Source organism: Mirounga leonina, unplaced genomic scaffold, assembly GCF_011800145.1.
Source record: "Mirounga leonina isolate KUSES-001 unplaced genomic scaffold, KU_Mleo_1.0 Mir_114, whole genome shotgun sequence".
In the NCBI taxonomy this organism is placed as follows: domain Eukaryota; kingdom Metazoa; phylum Chordata; class Mammalia; order Carnivora; family Phocidae; genus Mirounga; species Mirounga leonina.
This window is the reverse complement of record NW_023270265.1, coordinates 1,386,774-1,406,908: the sequence shown is the minus strand read 5'-3', so window position 1 is coordinate 1,406,908 and position 20,135 is coordinate 1,386,774. Positions and strand designations below refer to the sequence as shown.

Below are 20,135 nucleotides of genomic sequence, written 5' to 3'. Positions count from 1 at the left end.
ATCTTAAAAAAAAAAAAAAGGCTATTTTAGAGAGCTATCTAGCATCAGTAGAGTCATATTGGAGTCTGGGATAAAAAGAGAAATCAGTAATACCAACTGCCTTCATTTAAATTTTTGATATTTTGTTCATCATGGGTTTTTTGCATTAACTTTAAAATAGTTCATTAAAATATTATTTTAGTATGGACAGGGAAGTCCATAATATATTTTAAAAAGATTCCCCCTGCAATGTTATTAAAATAATGTAACTTTTAGCTTGTATGGAAGGAAGGAGGTTAATTTACGTAGAACATTCATTTCTGTGAAAGAGTGACAATATCCAATACTAAAGCATTCTCGTGTCTAGGCAGAATCTAAGTTTCAGTCAGTGTACTAGCCAAGTACTCAAGAGTGAGGTAATCAATGAGCTGTTCAACTGAAAGAGTTTATCTGGATGTAAGACTTTCAGTTTCTTTGATTATTATCGGCTTCTCAAGGTTATCCAAAGAAAAGCAAAGTTCTTTCCAAAAGCCCTTCCACATTTCTCTGGCCTTATCAAGATTACTTTTTACCTCTCTTTGGTGGTCGTACATGATACGTTAAGTCATTAATGACCAGCTTAAAGTCGTCAAGGAGTAGGAGGTCTATCCCTGTAGAGGCAGCAACTCGAACGCCATCTGTGAAAAATTTAAATGTAAAAAGTTAAACTTGTCATATGTCCATAATTATTTGAGAATGATCAGGAAAAAGCAATCCTCAAAATCAATTTTAAAAATTATATCTTTTCTTTTAAATTCCAGTTCACTTCTGCCTCATCCCCAAGTTCTGTGCTAAATAAAGCTTTTATTATCTGAGGCTTTTTGCTTTGGTGATCTCAAGTCCATGAAGATTTAACAATATACTCTTCTAACAGAACTTTATGAACAAGTAAAATAATTACAAAGATCTATAGCTGTTAATTGGAAATCTAGGGTTGCTGGGAGAGCTGCAAGAATGTCATATATCTATCTGTGATGGAAGTTTGTTGAGTAAAAAACACAATGCTTTCTAATGTATGTACTTCTCAGTATAATTAGTGGTTAGTTGCCAGTAATTTGGTAGGGACAGATGATAGGTCTACTAATTACATTACTAGATAAGATGAAAATTAAGTATATTTAAACTACTTAAAGCACAGAAATGTGGCAAATTGTTAACAACTGGTAAATCCAAGGGTAAATAGGTACTTCCTATATAGTCTTTTATGTTTTCTGTAGGTTTAAGATTTTTCAAAGAATGGGAAAAAATTGTAAGGTATTCAAATAAATAAATAGGACAGATATCATGTCAAATGGGAATTTTTAGTGCCTTATTTCATTCTTTTCCAATCATATATGTCTTTATTTTGTAAACTTTCATGTGAAAGACAGAAGATCGAAAAAGAAGTCCTTAACACTTCATATCCCCCGAGTTAAGGGCTCAACTACTAGAAAAATTTATTTTATGCCTAAAGTAATAATAAAAGGTTCAATAACATGTGATTGACTGCTCATCTTTGCCCATGGCATTATATGTGAGGTGCTTCTGAATGAGACTTTTTGTGTATATACAGTCCTAAAATTGAACAATCATACTTTGAGAACTGGGAGACAAATCACTGTCTCTCCTGACATTTGCTAAGCAAAAAAAAAAATGTGTTTTAAAGTTAAGAGTGTGGGGATTCTTTTGCAGTGGGGGGTGTGTGTGTAGAAGTGGTCAGGGGTGAAATGAGGGTTGGGTGGGAATAAATAATGAATGTGACTGTACCTGGTGAATAGATCGCGACTCTGTCAATTCCCCGATCCTCTTCTTGCAGTTGTCGTAAAAACACACCAACCGAGTCTGAGATAGGTTTGAGTGTGAACTGGCAGCGTTCACGCCGGGACGGTAGCCTCACAGATATCACAGGTAACCCGTTTTGATACACCACCGTCACATCTGAATGAAAAAGACCCATAATCATATGATAATTAGATTCCATTATAAGTTAAAGCTACATTATTACTATTCTTATATAGGGTCTATTATCAATGTGGTTTAAAATGTTTTTTTTTTTTTTTTTAAGATTTTATTATTTTGACAGAGAGAGAGAGAGACAGCGAGAGAGAGAGCACAAGCAGGGGGAGTGGGAGAGGGAGAAGCAGGCTTCCCGCTGAGCAGGGAGCCTGAGGTAGGGCTCGATCCCAGGACCCTGGGATCATGACCTAAGCTGAAGGCAGACGCGTAACGACTGAGCCACCCAAGCGCCACTAAAATATTTTCAAAGGTTTAAGAATATGTCCTTTAGCTTTAGTTGAAGGTTATTCTGGGAACTGGCTTATGGAAGATCAATCATATGGATCACACAATTCACTTTTCAGGGGGAAAAAAAAAAAAAAAACATGCAAAGGATTATCTTCTAACTAGGTCAGAGAGAAACCTTCCCAGAAATGTGAGGTAAAGATTTTGGTATTGGTGAATATAAACCCCAGTTCTACTGAGGAAGATTTTATTAAGTAGCCAGAGATTGCTGGGCCAGGCTCCATAACCTGTAGGAGGTGGCTCTTAAGAGCCACACCTTTCAAGAATCCCTGGGGAATAACATGTGAAAATACATTAAAAAGTGAGACCCTTACTCAAGGACAGTCAGTTCTTACTTAGGGTATAATTATTATTTCCAAGGTGCTTGGTAAGTAAGTATTCTCTTATACAATATGAATATATTATGATATAATCAAAACAATTCTTTTTATGTTCTCTTGAACATCATCCTGAGGTCAGCTAGAAGCCAAAGCTCAACTATTTGGGATTTTCTAACAAAAGTTATTAAAGGAAACATTATAATAAGCTATGAAACTCAAAAGATTTTCTATATTACAGCACAGAATTCCTATTTCCTTATCTTTTTCCTCAATAGTCTTGATTGACAAAGCCTTAGTCACTAAAACGAATGTCAGAGTAAAATAACTCTTTTGAAATAATTTTTATATGAATTTTTAAATAAATAAATTCTGAATCAGAATTTTTTACATGAGCAACCAAGCATTTATTTTTTTTTATATAAAGATTTTATTTATTTATTTATTTGACAGAGAGAGAGGGAACACAAGCAGGGCGAGTGGGAAAGGGAGAAGCAGGCTTCCCGAGGAGCAGGGAGCCCAACGCGGGGCTCGATCCCAGGACCCTGGGATCATGACCTGAGCCAAAGGCAGACGCTTAACGACTGAGCCATCCAGGTGCCTCACAACCAAGCATTTAAAGATGGTAAGTTAGCACTAGCCTGTGAAGGAAAATAGGCTTTAGAGGCAAATGTGGGATGGAATCCTGGCTTTTTAACTTTGGGCATAGTATATAACTTCTCTGAGCCTCATTTTTTTTGATATATAAAATAGATTTAATCCTTAACTGACAGAGTTGTCTCGAGGAATAAATAAAACATTTAAAACACTTAACACATGGGGCACCTGGGTGGCTCAGTCATGATCCCAGGGTCCTGGGATTGAGTCTCATGTCAGACTCCCTCCTCAGCGGGGAGTCTGCTTCTCCCTCTGCCCCTGCCCCCACTCGTGCTCTCTCTCTCTCTGGATCACTCTCTCTCTCAAATAAATAAAAAAATGTTTTAAAAAAATAAAACACTTAACTCACTGCTTGATAGATACTTGATAATGTTTATTAGCTTTTAAGAATCAGAAGTTACATTCTATAATGTTTCTAAGTATTCATACCCCTCAAAATGGAAGAGTTGAGAGGAAACATACAGATTAACGTTCTGGAGATTCCAAATGCATCACACTTTGCAGTGTTGTAATTATTTACATCTTATTTCCTTGCCTATTCTAGTAATTTATAAGGCCTACAGTGTATATATGATAGCCTCACACTATATCCTTTTTTTTTTTTTTTTAAGATTTTATTTGTTTGAGACAGAGAGAGAGCATGAGGGGGGGGGCAGGGGAGGGGCAGAGGGAGAGGGAGAAGCAAACTCCCCACTGAGTAGGGAGCCCAACTCAGGGCTCAATCCCAGGACCCATGATCCCAGGGATCATGACCTGAGCCAAAGGCAGACACTTAAGTGCCTGAGCCATCCAGGCACCCCTCACACTACATTCTTTCAGTAAATTTTAAAAGTAACCCTGATTGAGGCATAGTTGGTAAATAACATAAAATACTTTTATTTTAAATGGACATTTGATGAGTTTTGACACAATAATCAAGATAAAGAACATTTCCATTACTCCCCCAATTCCCCTGTTCCCCATCCCATTAATCCCTAGGCAACCACTGATTCAATTTATATTTAGCTTTTCGGGAGTTTTTATATTACTGGAATCATACAGTACAGGCTCCTTTGTATCTGACTTCTCTCAACATAATGATTTTGAGATTAACCCACATTGTTGCATGCATTAGTAGTTTTTTTATTACTGAGTAATATTTCATTGTATGGACATACCATAATTTATTTGTATTATATACATTATATATATACTATATATATATTATAATTTATTCCTTTTCCTTTTCCTGCTGGTTGACATTTGGATTGTTTCCAGCTTTTATGATTACCCACTTTCAAGTCTTTGTGTAGACATATGTTTTTGTGCTATACTTTTTTGTGCTGTACTTTTTCTCATCCTTTTGCTTTTAAACTATCCATGTCTATATTTAAAGTGGGTTTTCTGCACACAGCATATAGTTGGGTCTTGCTATTTTATCCAATCTGACCACCTCAGCCTTGGTTTTTGTTTTGTTTTGTTTTTAAGATTTATTTATTTATTTTAGAGAGAGATGGAGAGAGAGAGTGCACAAATGGGGGGAGAGGCAGAAGGAGAGGAAGAGAATCTTAAGCAGACTCCCTGCTGAGCACGGAGCCCGACTCAGGGCTCAATCTCAGGACCCTGGAATCATGACCTGAGCTGAAATCAAGAGTTGGACACTTCACCAACTGAGGCCACCAAGGCACCCTCCAATCTCAGCCTAATTAAAGTGTGTACGTTATTTACATTTAATAAATTATAAACATGGTTGTGTAATCTACTTGTGTATAAGTCTTACTACTTAATTGACCCACCTGTTCTTTCTTCTACTTTTCCTCTATTCTTGCTCTCTTTTAGATTAACTATTTTTATGATTACATTTAATCTCTACTACTGCCTCATTAACTATACCTTTTTATGTTTTTAGGGGTTTCCCTACAGATGTTGGTAAACTTTTTCTGTAAAGGGCTAGGTATTAAACAAATGGGCATGGCTGTGTTCCAATAAACTTTATTTACAAAAATAAGCAGTGGCCTGGATTTGACCTATTGGGTTTGCTGAACCTTGCTCAAGGGTTTATAATTTACATCTTTAACCTGTAATATTACAGTTGACTTTCACATAATTTACCACTTACCATTGTAGGGTATCTTAGACCAACACACTTCCATTTCCCTTGCTTTGTACTATTGTTCTCATACAATTTATTTCTACAGGCTATAAACCACACATTATTTTTACTTTGACAACTAATTACATTTTTAAAAAATTTTAAAATGAGGAAAAATATCTTTTATATTTACACACATAGTTACCCTCTGCTGTTGCTCATTCATTTAGTATAGATCTAAATTTCTATTTATTATCATTTTCCTTTTGCTTGAAGAGCTTCCTTAAACATTTCTTGTTGGGCTGATGTGTTGACAATAAATTCTCCCCAATTTTGATAAGTCTGAGGTTTATTTCACCTTCATTTTTTTTTTTAGAATTTTTTTTTACTTTTATTTTTTTATTGTTATGTTAATCCCCATACATTACATCATTAGTTTTAGATGTAGTGTTCCATGATGCATTGTTTGTGCATAACACCCAGTGCTCCATGCAGAACGTGCCCTCTTTAATACCCATTACCAGGCTAACCCATCCTCCCACCCCCCTCCCCTCCAGAACTCTGTTTGTTTTTCAGAGTCTATCATCTCTCATGGTTCATCTACCCCTCCGATTTCCCCCCCTTCATTCTTCCCCTCCTGCTATCTTCTTCTTCTTCTTTTTTTTTCTTAACATATATTGCATTATTTGTTTCAGAGGTACAGATCTGAGATTCAACAGTCTTGCACAATTCACAGTGCTTACCAGAGCACATACCCTCCCCAGTGTCTATCACCCAGTTACCCCAACCCTCCCACCCCCCCATCCCAGCAACCCTCAGTTTGTTTCCTGAGATTAAGAATTCCTCATATCAGTGAGGTCATATGATACACGTCTTTCTCTGTTTGACTTATTTCGCTCAGCATAATACCCTCCAGTTCCATCCACATCGTTGCAAATGGCAAGGTCTCATTCCTTTTGATGGCTGCACAATATTCCATTGTATATATATACCACATCTTCTTTATCCATTCATCTGTCGATGGACAACTTGGCTCTTTCCACAGTTTGGCTATTGTATTTCACCTTCATTTTTGAAGAACATTTTGCTGTGTAAAAAAATTCTAGGTGGACATATTTTTTTTTTCTTTTTAGCACTCTAAAGAACTTATGTCTTTTAGTTTGCATAGTATATGTAAGTACATATATATTCTTCTTTATTCCTTGGCACATATGTCTTTTTTCCTGTGGCTGCTTTTAATACTTCCTCTTTATCACTGGTTTTCAGTAATTCGATTCCAATGTTCCTTTCTATGGTTTCCTAAGTATTCTACTTGGGAGTTATTAAATTTCGTAGATCTATGAGCTCATAGTTTTTATCAAATTTGAAAATTTTGGCCATTACTCAAATATTTTTTCTAGTTCTTACCCCTCTCCTTCTGGGATTCCAATTATACTTATAGTAGACTATGTAGTGCTGTCTCACAGGGCACTGAGGCTCTCTTCTTATATATCATGGTTTTTTTCCCTTCAGATTCATTTTGGATAGTTTTAACTGCTATATACTTCAATGTCACTGATATTTTCTTCTGCAGTGTCTAAATCTGTAACTGCTTTTCATCTCAAACATTATTTGTTTCATCTCTAGAAGTTACATCTGTTTATTTTTATATCTTCTCTTTTTCTTCATATGCTTGTTTTCCTTTTCCCCCCTGAATATAAAGATCACATTTATAATAACTATTTTAAAATCCTTGTCTGTTAATTCCATCATCTCTGTTGTTTCCATCTGTTTCTATTGACTAATTTTTCTTCTTTTTCCCCCTGCTTCTTCATATGCCTAGTAAATTTTGATTTGAGGTTAGACATCATGACTTTTACATTGTTCAGTGCTGGATCTTGTTGTACAGTTATTTGCATATTATTTTGATCCTTTCAAGTCCTTTAGAAAGTTTCTTAGGACAGATCTAGATTCCTTTATTATAGGGCCAAATTTGGCCCCACTTCTAAGATTCAATGAACACTGAATGTTCATATATTCTGTGATGTCTCTTTTCTGACTGGAGGGAAGTCAAATGATTTCTGGCTCTGTATGAGCACTAAGAATTATCCATTTTACAATTTCTGGTAATTGTTATTGGAAGTTATTCTAGCCTAGTCTTGTGGTTTAGAATTTAGCCAAAGCCTCAGGCTGTGAGCTGAGGCAATATAGGGTCAATCCCATTTGTTTTTCTTCTCTCAGAGATCACAGTCTGGTCCTTATTGTCCAATGTCTAAAAACAACTGTTTTACATATTTTGTCTGGTGTTCTAGTTGTTGACAGCAGGGCAGCAATTTCCATAGCAGTTAATCCTCTGTGGATACATGACTTGGATGTTTACACAAAAATTGAAAAGACAGAAATCTCTATTTCTTTAATTCTTCCAAAAGGGTAGTCTATATTTCCTAAGGAAGAAGAGGCCAAAGATAATTATATGAACTTAATATACAGTAAGTACTATCTAAAGTTTTTAATGTCTAAAGATATTTGAAAATTTTGTCATTTTCTTCTTCATTTCTAAAAGAATCCTTAGCGGGATGCCTGGGAGGCTCAGTCAGTTAAGTGTCTGTCTTTGGCTCAGGTCATGATCCCGGGGTCTTGGGATTGAGTGCTGCACCAGGTTCCTTGCTTAACAGGGAGCCTGATTCTCCCTCTGCCTGCCACTCCCCCTGCTTGTGCTCTCTCTCTCTCTCTCTGACAAATAATAAAATATTTTTTTAAAAACTTTTAAAAAATAGAAGAATCCTTAGCAATCCAGTGTTTCCTTAAAGTCAGAGCCATTAACATGAATATCCCCACTTCTTCTATAGGCAGTAATGATGATGGCATCAGAAAATTAGGTGACTAACTTATTTATTTCTGTGCCCCCTCCCCCCCGCCATATCTTCCTTCTATATGTGAAAAAAACTATTCAGCCACAGATTTCAAGAAGCAGACAGAGGTGAATTTAAATAAAAGATGGGAGTCTTAAACACAAAAGCATGGAAGATTTCACTAAAGCATCAGTTTCACAGTTTAAGTGCTTAGGGGTTACTATTTTAAAATAACTAAGATAAAGTCAACAGAGAAAATTAAGGTCTTTCTCAGCCACTTTTTACACTAAAGATCATGAAGTCTTTCAAAGGAGTGAAATATGAAAGCTCTGAGAAACTGCATGGAATAACACACTTCCGGACTGACAAACCCTTATTATAATACTGCTTTTGAAATAAATCCCCAGGTCTCTTTCTTTGCCACACACTAGATTGTAATTAAATGTCAGATTTCTTGGTTTGCAACCAAAACCAATTACCCAAGTTCCTCAAGTTTAACAATATGTAAAATAGCTGCTGGTTGTAGCAAAGTCACAATGGGTATTTACAAGCTACTGACAGTTAACAGCTCCTATTCTCTAGGGACAAATATTCTTTTTAAGTGTAAATTGCATCAGGTAGTTCTTTGGTTGGGTTTAATCTTTTGCTTTGATTTCCATTTCAATAAAATAAGAAATAATCTAAGTATGTTCTACAGCAGTGTGCTTCAAAGGAGCCAGGAAATTATGGGTCAACCAATGTGAATATTGAGAAGGAGAATATGGCTGGATTTAGGCATAAGAACAAAAAGGAAGGGATTTTCCAGACTAAGAAGAGAACTGCAAGGACAACTGACATTTGGGGTTGAAGAAGGAATTAACTTGCTTGTTTTAGCAACATCTAACAAGGTCAACCTACTCCTTCACTTTATAAAAAGTTTTCCTTTTGGCTTCGGTGATTCCATACTCTCCTGGTTGTTCTGTACCTTTCTGTCTACACTTTCTCATTATCCTTCATAGGTTCTTCTTCCTATATTCATCCCTTTTGAAAGTTTCTAAGTGCTTTGTCCTTGGTCTCTGTGCTTTTCAATCCACATACTCTCTAGGCAATCTCGTGTCCTTCCATACTCTCCAGGTACCATCTAAATGCTGATATGTCCCAAACCTATATTCAACTGTCTGCTGAGTTTCCTGTACACATACCTCAAATTCAAAAAATCCTAAAATTGAATTAATCTTCCTTGAACCACTCACCTCTGACATATCTCATTTCAGTCAATAACACCACAATTATTTAACTACTGCCCAATCCAGAAAATTGTCTGATATCCCCGACTACTCTTAGAACCAGAACATGACATTCCTCATATCTAATCAGTCACCGTGTCCTTTCATTATATTTTCTTAACATCTCTAATCCTTCCAATTCTCTCTACTACTACCATCTTCTTAGTCCAGGCCACCACACCTTTCTTCTATCAGCTATATTATAATTGGACTCCTTACTTTATTCCAGCCTTGCTCCTGTTCAAAATATTATCCACATTTAAATAGAGTAATCGTTCTTTTTCCAAAGGAAACCACTCTCTTGAAGTTGGTCTTTGGTGTTTAGCATCGCCATCCATGATACACACACAAACAGGCAGGCAGACACACACACACAGACAGACAGACACAGACGCAGCTCAATATACCATATATAGTATATGGAAGCCAGCCTTTAAGATGGCTCTCTATGATCCTTGCCTCTAGGTATTGACATCCTTGTGTGGTCCCATCCCATATCAAATCAGGGCTGGTCTGTAAAATCAGTAGAATACAGCTGCTGTGATGGTGTGTAACTTCCCAGGCTATGCCATAAAAGACCGTAGCTTCTGTCTTGCTCTCTTGGATCACTTTCTCTGAGGGAACCCAGTAGCCACAAGAACAATCCTGCAGCCCTATGGAGAAGCCAACATTGAGAAGAAGTGGAGTCTCCTATCAAGAGCCAGTACCAACTTCTCAGCCATGTTGTGAGCCACCTTAGAATTGAATCCTCCAGCCCCGTCAAACCTTTAGATGACTGCAACCCTAGCTGACATGGGATTGCAACCCAATGAGATCCTGAATTGCCCAGCTAAACTGCTCCTCAATTCCAAATCCATAAAAACATGAGATAATAAAGGATTATTGTTGTTTTAAGCCACTAAGTACGACCATAATTTGCTATATTGTATTAAATAGCTAAATATGGCATGGTTATTGCATGTACTTAGATGTTACACAAATGGTTGTACTGTATTCAACCTTCTACAACTTGCCTTTTATGCTCAATAATGCTTTGAGATTTATCCAAATTGAATCACATTTCTGGATCATTCATTTAAAGTCCTATGTAGAATTTTACTGTAGGAATATACCACAATTTATTCATCCCTTGAAAAAACAGATTTTTTTGTTCTTTATTATAAAGAAAAAGAAAGCTAAGAGAGTTAATAGCACTCCTTGTTTTTAGTTTCCAATATAAATCTGGCCAAATTTTCTTTTCCTTTTTGAGCTCTTTGTTTCACATTTTACTCCTTATGCCATCTGGAATTTACTTTTGTGAGGTAAGAAGTCAATTTTAACAGCAGTATTTATTGAATAGTCTGCCTTTTCTCTTGATTTACAGTGCTAATTCTATCACACATCAAATTTCCATATATGCAATGTTTCTCTAATCTGACCCTACAATCTTCCTGAACCAGTATTTCACTGTTTTGATTATTATGGTTTTAAAAATACATCTTCATATGTGGTTTGGGCAAACCTTCCCCCCTTTTCTACTCCAAATTTATCTTAGGTATTTGTATAGTGTTATTCTTTCATATGAATGTTTAAATAAGTTCAGCAGTTCCTGTTGGGGTTTAGATTAGCATTGCACTGGAGTTCATAAATTCATGTGAGGGAAGCTGACAATTTTTACAATGTTGTCTTCACATTCATTAATGTGTTATAGCTCTGCATTTATTTTTATCTTATTTTATGTCCTTCAATAAAGTTTATTCTTCCTAATATATGTTTTAGTTTTTTTTACTAGTATCATGCCTAGATAGCTTCAAACAATTTATTTTTAATACTCACTTCCACATTCATAAATATAATTCCAAAGGCCCATACACTTTCTCATTAAATTATATGTTAGGGAAGACATAAGATCACCATTTTAATAGAATAAACTAAATATTATTTTGGTGATAGTAAGGTCCTACCTTACATTATTGCAAAATTACATTATGTCAAAAATATCCTTGAAATCTGTAATTAACATGTATAAACAAAACGTACTTGCTTCACAATAATCTCAGAAGAATCCATTTAACTATGAAAATTGATCACTGAAATTTTCTTTACGTTATTCATAATATATTAAATATACTAAATCTGTCACATATTAACATCATTTGAAGAATACTCATGTTGAAAACCATGTAAATATTTATGTAGGAAATATCTTTCCACAGCAATATGAAAAAGCCCAATTATATAATCATAACTTTAGTAGCTTAATAAATCCAGTTGTTTCTTTCTAACCAGTAGTCTAAATTAATTTTTTAAAAATATTTAAATTATTTATTTAGGAGAGACAGAGCAGGGGAGGAGCAGAAGAGAGGGACAAGCAGACTCCTTGCTGAGTGCAGAGCCCAATGCTTGATCTCAGGACCCTGAGATCATGACCTGAGCCGAAACCGAGAGTTGGAAGCTTAACCAACTGAGCCACCCAGGCGCCCCTATAAATTAATTTTAATAACATCAACTACATATTTCACTTTGTACCTCAGGTGAATCAGTGTTTGTACAACCAAATCTCTGTAAACTATGTAAAACTATTTTTGTGAAGTTATTATGAGGCTTAACTGATGAAAGTTGGAAAAACACAGTTTTTTTGTTTTTTTTTTTAAGATTTTTATTTATTTATTTGACAGAGAGAGGTAGAGGCACAGCGAGAGAGGGAACACAAGCAGGGGGAGTAGGAAAGAGAGAAGCAGGCTTCCCACCGAGCAGGGAGCCCGATGCGGGGCTCGATCCCAGAACCCTGAGATCATGACCGGAGCTGAAGGCAGTCGCTTAACCAACTGAGCCACCCAGGTGCCCCGGAAAAACACAGTTATAAACCATCTTTGAATATATGGTATTATCAGTCTGGTGTTAAACAGCCATACAACCTATGTACCTTTTGTTAATTCTGGTTTTTCTAAAATGAATTCATGAAAATATTTCTCATAAATGTCAAAACCATTTGTGCTAAAAGGTCATCCCCTCCTTTCTTTTCATTCATGTACTCATTCTTCTGAGAATTAAAAATTTGTTTCCTTTTATAAAAATGAAGTCCTGTCCCAATATAGTACTATAACATTTTTTCCTTTTAAAACCAATGCCTTTGATGGTGCTGCTGTGAAAGTAACTTTATTAAACCTTGACCTTTGGCCCACTTTAACTTCTGGGTAGTGAGAAGCAGAATACAGTCCTAAAGTACAGACAGTGGAGTAAGCAGAAAAAGCATGGTTTTGGAATCTCAGCTTGATAGTTCTCAAGTTTTACCACAGGAGACACCTTGAATCCACAGGCACACTACTGAATATAACTGTACCTCAGTTTTCTCACTTATAACGTAGGGGTTCTCGTATGTCATAAGGCTGCTGAGAAGATTCAATGAGAATATGTGAAAAAAAAATGCCTCCTTTAATAGTTTCTCTTGATTTTCCTAAAAACTATAGTCCTAACACAAAGTGTAAAATCATAGAATATATCCAATCACGCCTTTAAATCTCAAGATAACAAATCTGACTTGTTCCACTGAGGGCAACAAGAAGAAAAACAGTACATACTATACAAACCAATTCCATGTTTCTTGGTATTTTTGGATAATTGACCTCTTTGAGACACTGATAAAGGTATGGATTCCTCCCTTGGCCCTATTTCCTGAAAATATTCAAACAATTTATACATAAAAATTTTAGATATAATTTATTTTATTGCATCAGAAACTGATCTCCTTCACATTGCCTGTTATGGACTGAATTTGTGCCCCCGCCCAATTCATAGGTGTGACTATCTGGAGATGGGTTGTTAGGAAGTAACTACCGTTAAATGAGGTCATAAAGGACAAAGGACAGGCCCCAATCTGTTAGGAGTGTGGATTTATAAGAAGAGTAAGAACTCTCCCCACTCCCCACCATGTGAGAACACAGAGAGAAAGTAGCTATCTGCCAGCTCATGGAGTTCTTACCAGAACCAGACCATGCTGGCACCCATGCCTCAGACTTCTAGCCTCCAGAACTGTGAAAAAATAAATTTTTGTTGTTTAAGCCACCCAGCCTATGCTATTTTGTTATGGCAGCCCAAGCAGACTACTACATTGTCATATTTTTGAAATAAATGTTGACAAAAACTAAAGTATTTTCCTCATTTTTAACCCCAAATTAATGGCCATCTCCTATTTTTCTAAAGAGATAATATTGTACAAATTAATAAAAATAAACTAATTCTACATAAAAAAACCCATTTCAATTACAAGGCTGCTATTGTTTGGTTTGCATAAAGAAGTCACACAATGGCCTGGTTTTGGAACATGGTTAACTTGAATATCATCTTTGCTATCTAAAAGGTTGTGCCTTTTTGTTTTCATGAAAAGAAGTGAAAATTCTGAGACTGAGAAAGATATGTAGTAACAAATATAAACACAGCTCACTTTTGCCAGATGATGATGGTAGGCTAGGTATGTGCAAGGAGCCTAAGAATTTCCTAAGACTCTTAGAAGTGAATTCATATCACTGTTTTGATGCAGTGTCAAAAGAAAAGACTATACAAATCCAAAATTCGATTTTAAGGTTTCTGAGTGGAAGTAATCTTCAAGAGCCCTGAGGTTTTTCAATTCTTATAGAGAAACTGATACAGCTTTCCATTCATGACCAGCCCCAGGGAAACTTCCTCCATCAGTTGGGAAATTCACAATGTTGTCTATTTCTAATTACTGTTGGTTAAAGGAGCTCATCATGATTGTTCTATCAAATTCGCAATAATGACTAAAAGCTTAAATTGGAAGTTATGCTTATTCATAAAATCCTAAATACCTCCGAATAAATCAAGCCATAAGTAAACTCTTGTACTAATTTTTCTCTCTTCTTAAAAAGCAAAACTCCTGTCCAAAGTTTAATCAAGCAAAGGAAAATATTCTATTTTGATAAAATCTTCTTCTCATGATGGTGATTACTTCTATGGTAGCAGGCAAGGCTTCCTTTAGGGCTGTTGGAAGAGACTTCAACTCTAGTATGTGCCAATGAAAAAAAAGAAACCCAATGTATTATTACAATGGGTGGGGCTCCTTTCTTCTCTGAGGCAATATAAATATGCATGTTTCTAAGCTTGGAAGATGCACCATCTGTGCAGAGTACCAAGATCTTCCTTAGTGTCAAAAAAAAATTTTTTTTTCTGGTAGTTATTTTGGCAAAGAAATTTAACAATCTTTCAAAGATGGGAACGACCATTAATGTTAACAGCCTGTCTAATTTCTGTAAGAGAATCTCACATATTTGAGATTTTTCTTGGACTGTGTCAACACGCTTATTAACAGACAAAAACTAGGAACTAACTCCTTAGAACAAATCAGTAGTTTCATCAAGTTGTATTCTGGAGGGAAATGGGATAATTGCTAATTCCTTCAAAACTTCAAATTATTGGAATAAATGATAGGTATCCTAGAATGGATGACATCATCTGAAATTTGACATAAATTTGCTTCTACTCCAAGCTAAGTCAGTTCAAAACTGTCAGCACATAAAACTTAAAGGTCTTTCCAATTTCACGTGGCAGCTCTTCTTGGCAATGTGAAAGTCAATTTTATAGAACCTTTTCAAAAAAGGTTTTTGTGAAAGAACAAATTCAATCACATTTTGGTAGTTCCTAACTGAAACTTCTACTTACAACAAAAAATCCAAACTGTAAGATATATTTAAAAAATGGAAAACTATAAGCTCTTTCAGCTTTCCCAACTTCATACTTAGGTTGGTGAGAACTCTGCCACATTAAAAAACTAAGGCTTTGTGTTCTATCATCTTTGGTGATTAGGTGATTTTATTACTTTCATTTCTTTTTTGTTGTCAAGTTTTTAAAAAGTTGGAATGAAAGATAGTAGTGGGGTAGTTTGTGCCCTCAACATGATGACAATAAATACAGAATTTCCAAATGTGTATAGGAGTGGCCATTAATAAAACAAGATGACTCAAACGAATCTTTCTTTTTCCCAAAACTATTTGAAAAGCAACAGGAAAGGCTCTACAATATATAAAGAATCCTTACCAATCAATACTAAGATGGTCAATTTTTTTAAATGGGCAAAAAGTTTGAATGCTTTACTAAAGAAAATATTTGAATGGCTAATAAGCACATTAAAAGATGCTCAACATCGGGATGCCTGGGTGGCTCAGTTGGTTAAGCTTCTGCCTTTGGCTCAGGTCATGATCCTGGGGTCCTGGGATTGAGCCCTGAGTTGGGCTCCCCACTCAGCGAGGAGTCGGCTTCTCCCTCTGCCCCTCCCCCTGCTCATGCTCTCTCTCTCTCTAATAAATAAATAAAATCTTAAAAAAATAAAAGATGCTCAGTATCATTAGTCATCAGTGAAATGTAAATTAAAACCATAAAGAGGGGTGCCTGGGTGGCTCAGTCAGTTGAGCATCTGCTTTTGGCTCAGGTCGTGATCCCAGGATTGGGACTGAGCCCCAAGTCGGGCTCCCTGCTCAGCGGGCAGTCTGCTTCTTCCTCTCCCCCTACCCCTCCCTATCCCGCCCCCTGGCTTATGCTCTCTCTCCCACTCTCTCTCAAATAAATAAAATTAAAAAAAAAAAACACACAATGAAATAATACTACATATCCACTAAAATATCTATAATCAAGAAGATTGATCCAAATAAGTGTTGGGGAGGATACAGGGAAACTGGAACCCTTGTATGTTGCCAGTGGGAATGCAAAGTAGTACAGCCACTGTGGAAAATAGTCTTGTAATTTCTCCAAAAGTCAAGTGTATACCATATAATTCAGCCATTCCACTAAGTACCTACCCAAGAGAAATGAAAACATATGTTCACACAGACTTATAAGCAAATGTTGATACCAGCAGTGTTAACAGTCCAAAATGGAAAACAATCCAAACATCTCTCACTTGGTGAATAAACAAAATGTGATATTTCCATATACTAGAATATTTCTCAGCAGTAAAAATAAAGGGAAGAACTGAAACACCCACTGACCTTGTGTATTTACCCTGAAGAAATGGTACTTGTCCACCACCCACTACAATAGGGATAAACCTCAAGAGCATTATGATATGCAAAAGACTACATATTATAGGAATCCATTTATATGACATTTTTGGAAAAGATTTAATTATTAGAGGCAGAAAGTAGATTAGTGGTTGCCTGAGGCAGAAGGTAGGAGAAGGGACTGACTGCAAAACAGGAATAAGGAAACTTTAAGGGGTGAAGGAAGTAGTCTAAAGCCGGACTGTTACGATGCTATGACACGATACGTGAATTTTATGGTATGTAAAATTTATCACAATAAAGCTTTAAAAAAAAGTAACAGGACAAAAAACAAAGAAAAAGTTGGGGCACATACTTAGTTCTCCATACCATCCATAGACCTTAGGTTAAGAATTTATATATTATCTATACTTGGACTGATTAAACAGATGATTGTTTAAGCAGATGCTTAACTGACTGAACCACCCAGACACCCTGATTGTTTATTCTTAAACAGGAATTTTCAATAACCTTTCATTACTAGAATTATTTGCCCTCAAACAATTCTTGTAAGAAATCTTGTACCTTTTGTTAACTACAAAATAAATACAACTGTCTACCACAATTCTCAATACAGGGTTAATTTAGTAGCATTACATTCTGGATAGAGAAATGAAGACAGCTAGAAGAGATTATTTTCCTTGTTCTTACTCTAGAGCACCTTTGGCACTTTCCCAATTGCTAAGGTGAAGATACATCCTGGCTTATACTATTAAAAATTGTCAGGAAAACTCTGGTTGTCCCCTTTTCATCCTCAAAAGTATCCTGGGTTGGATGATCAATTATACATTCAGCCTGTCTGTAGCAGAATTACTCTCACCCTTAACTTTCATTAACATGAAGGGAAACCCCCTGAAGGCTCTGGAGATCTTAAGTAGGTATAAACAATGCAATCATAAAGATTTCACTGTTAGTCATTTTATAGTTGAGGATCAGGGGCACAGAGAAATTAAAATGAGAAGCCTCAAGCCACATTTTTTAGATTAGAGGGCTTTAACACTACCACCAACACTGTTTATAGAGTCAGTATTTCTGGTGGACAAGTACCATTTCTTCAGGGTAAGTACATTTTTCTCTCTGAGGTGGTACTTTTACTATTTTCACCATTTCACAGATGAGAAAAGCGCTTTGAGAAGCTAATTACCTTGCCTAAGGTTATAAGGTGGTTAAATGGTGAAACTGGGATATAAACCAAGGTCTGCTTGACTCCAAACTTGTTTCTTAACCTCTAAGCATAATGCCTCTCCTGAAAGGGAACACGGGTATGGGTGTGGGTACATATGTGTGCGCCTGTGCGCCAGGTATCCAAAGTGGTTCTCCAACTGAGGGTCCGTGAGCTGGTTTGAGGGAGTCTGCATCACTAAGAAATTATGTGTAAAATTTCCTATGTATATATATAACTTTTCTCTAAAGAAAGAGTCTAGAGCTTTCACCAGATCTTCAAAAATATTTGTGATGTAAGAAAAACTAAGAACCTTTTAGACTGCTTTGGTAAGAAGGTTAAACATTGGGTGCTCGGGTGGCTCAGTTGGTTAAGAGGATGCCTTCGGCTCAGGTCATGATCCTGGAGTCCCAGAACTGAGTCCCACATCGGGCTCCCTGCTCAGCAGGGAGTCTGCTTCTCCCTCTGACCCTCCCCCCTCTCATGTTCTCTCTATCTCATTCTCTCTCTCAAATAAATAAATAAAATCTTAAAAAAAAAAGGTTAAACATTTAAGATAATATATACCCTTTATATCAGGTATTATAGTCATGATTAGAAGATCCGTCAAACAACACAATAAGCAATTACTGAAAGGAAGTATAGATAAGGCATGTATACGAGTTGCATATATATAATGTGGTATTTTAGATTTTGTATTTTTAAAAAATGGGGGTCCTCATTTAATACAGAATATGATCCAGCAGCCTCAACTAAGAGCAATGAATGACAGCAGAGATGTTTACTACTGAAGTAGTAGCTGTGTATTAGGCAATTTTCTCATATGCTATACAGACCTAAGGTAAAATTGGTTTAGAAGTAAAAATAAGAAAGATGTATAATTTGGGGATAGTAAGGACAATGAGTTGCATTAAATCAATTATGTGCTTCTATTTCTTGATAACTAATAAGGAGTTGGTTTTCTTAGGTAGGGCAATAGTATTGGTAGGAATTTGGGCAGTCACTTTTTTTTTTTTTGAAGTACGTATCTTTTCAACCCCTTATGCAACATAGGGCAACCTACTAGCATTTATGTCCTAGAATAATATTCATCCAGATACCCCAGTACAACTGTACCATTGTTACATTATTGAAATACTTCCATATGGGGTAATAGCAACTGCGTAAGTTTAAACAGCTTTGGGTGGGGGGAGGGTTCTGATAACAATGCAAATATCTATTCTGAGGAGTAAGAGGGGATCCTAGGACTTTCAAAATTCCTCTGAGGCTTCTTCACTTTAGGTGTCTATAAGTTTGCTAGATGCTCTTTTGACGGTTGCTTTGTCTATAAATTAATGTTTATAAGGTTGAAATTTGAATTCTATCAAACTAAACTTGATACAGAGGAAATATATATAACATTCAACCCTAAGCAAACAATATAAACTGTAGATGTGCAATACTGGGTAAGAGAAATGACAGTAAGGTTGTAAACACATTCCCCCACTACTGTAACAACAACCACGCCTCCATCCTGTTGCCAGTCTGCAGCATCATGTACATTCACAAAGGACTGTATGTGATCCCCAAACATCTGTTCATTCTTTCTCACATCAAAGAAGGGTATCACAGCCCTGAGTTTAAGGGAAGGAAAAAACAATCAGGGCAGGAGGTCTCAGATTTTGAATTGCTTCTGTCTAGGCGCCGAAGATACGAAGGGGCTGGAGAGTTTGATCGTGATCCATAAAAGGAAGGTCCAATGGTTAGGAAAAACTAAAGATGGTGCTTCTGTGATCTTCACATTACCTATGTGCCCAGTTTTAAAACATAAATGAAAAGATGAGATAATAACATTCCATGATCTATGAAAATTTGATGCGTCTATTTAGTTTTTCTTTCTGATCTCTCCTCTAAATTCACTGCATCTTCATTCAAATTTTATTTCTCTTCTTTAACACTGCCCCACCCCCATCTTCTCTGATTCCAAGTCCATCTTAAGTGAAGGAGTATGATTTATAAATTTATATGTTAGAGAATGAAAAATATTGAGTTAAGGAAAAAAATATACATAAAAAATGGATTTGCCAAAACTCACCATCAGAGGGCACAACAGTACTGCAATAAACAACTCCCAAATTCTGCCAAGAAGAGAGCCTCTGGTGCACCTAGAAAATACAAAAAGACACATCCACGGTCAGGACAGAGCAACAAATGTGTATGTATATGATAAATAACTTTTTGATTATTTAAGTAATATGTATTCTTTGTAGAAAAGTTTGAAAATATAGTTTAAGAAAGTCAAACTCATATCATCTTAAGATCATAGTGATGAATATTTTGGTTTGTTTTCAAAATTTTATACAAACATATTTACATATACACATATCACACAATTGCTTTTTCATCTACTTTTTAAGCACTCAATATTGGTTTTAAGGGCTACCAAGTCTAAACTAAACTTTCATGTTTCCTCCTCTTGCTAGCTTTTAGACCTGCATTTCCTTCATACCTAGGTGTTAAGTAGTTG

General features: G+C 36.0%; 1 protein-coding gene across 1 annotated transcript in view; it reads right to left on the bottom strand.

Annotated features, from left to right (window-relative positions):
* The window catches only part of MCU (mitochondrial calcium uniporter), a 201,192-nt gene that overhangs the window by 20,850 nt on the left and 160,207 nt on the right, over nucleotides 1-20,135 (bottom strand). The window contains exons 2-4 of the mRNA XM_035021482.1: nucleotides 19,704-19,773; nucleotides 1,765-1,935; nucleotides 552-656 (exon numbers count right to left, since the gene is read on the bottom strand). Coding sequence (XP_034877373.1) covers nucleotides 552-656; nucleotides 1,765-1,935; nucleotides 19,704-19,773 — 346 coding nt within the window. The remainder of the gene's footprint in view (nucleotides 1-551; nucleotides 657-1,764; nucleotides 1,936-19,703; nucleotides 19,774-20,135) is intronic.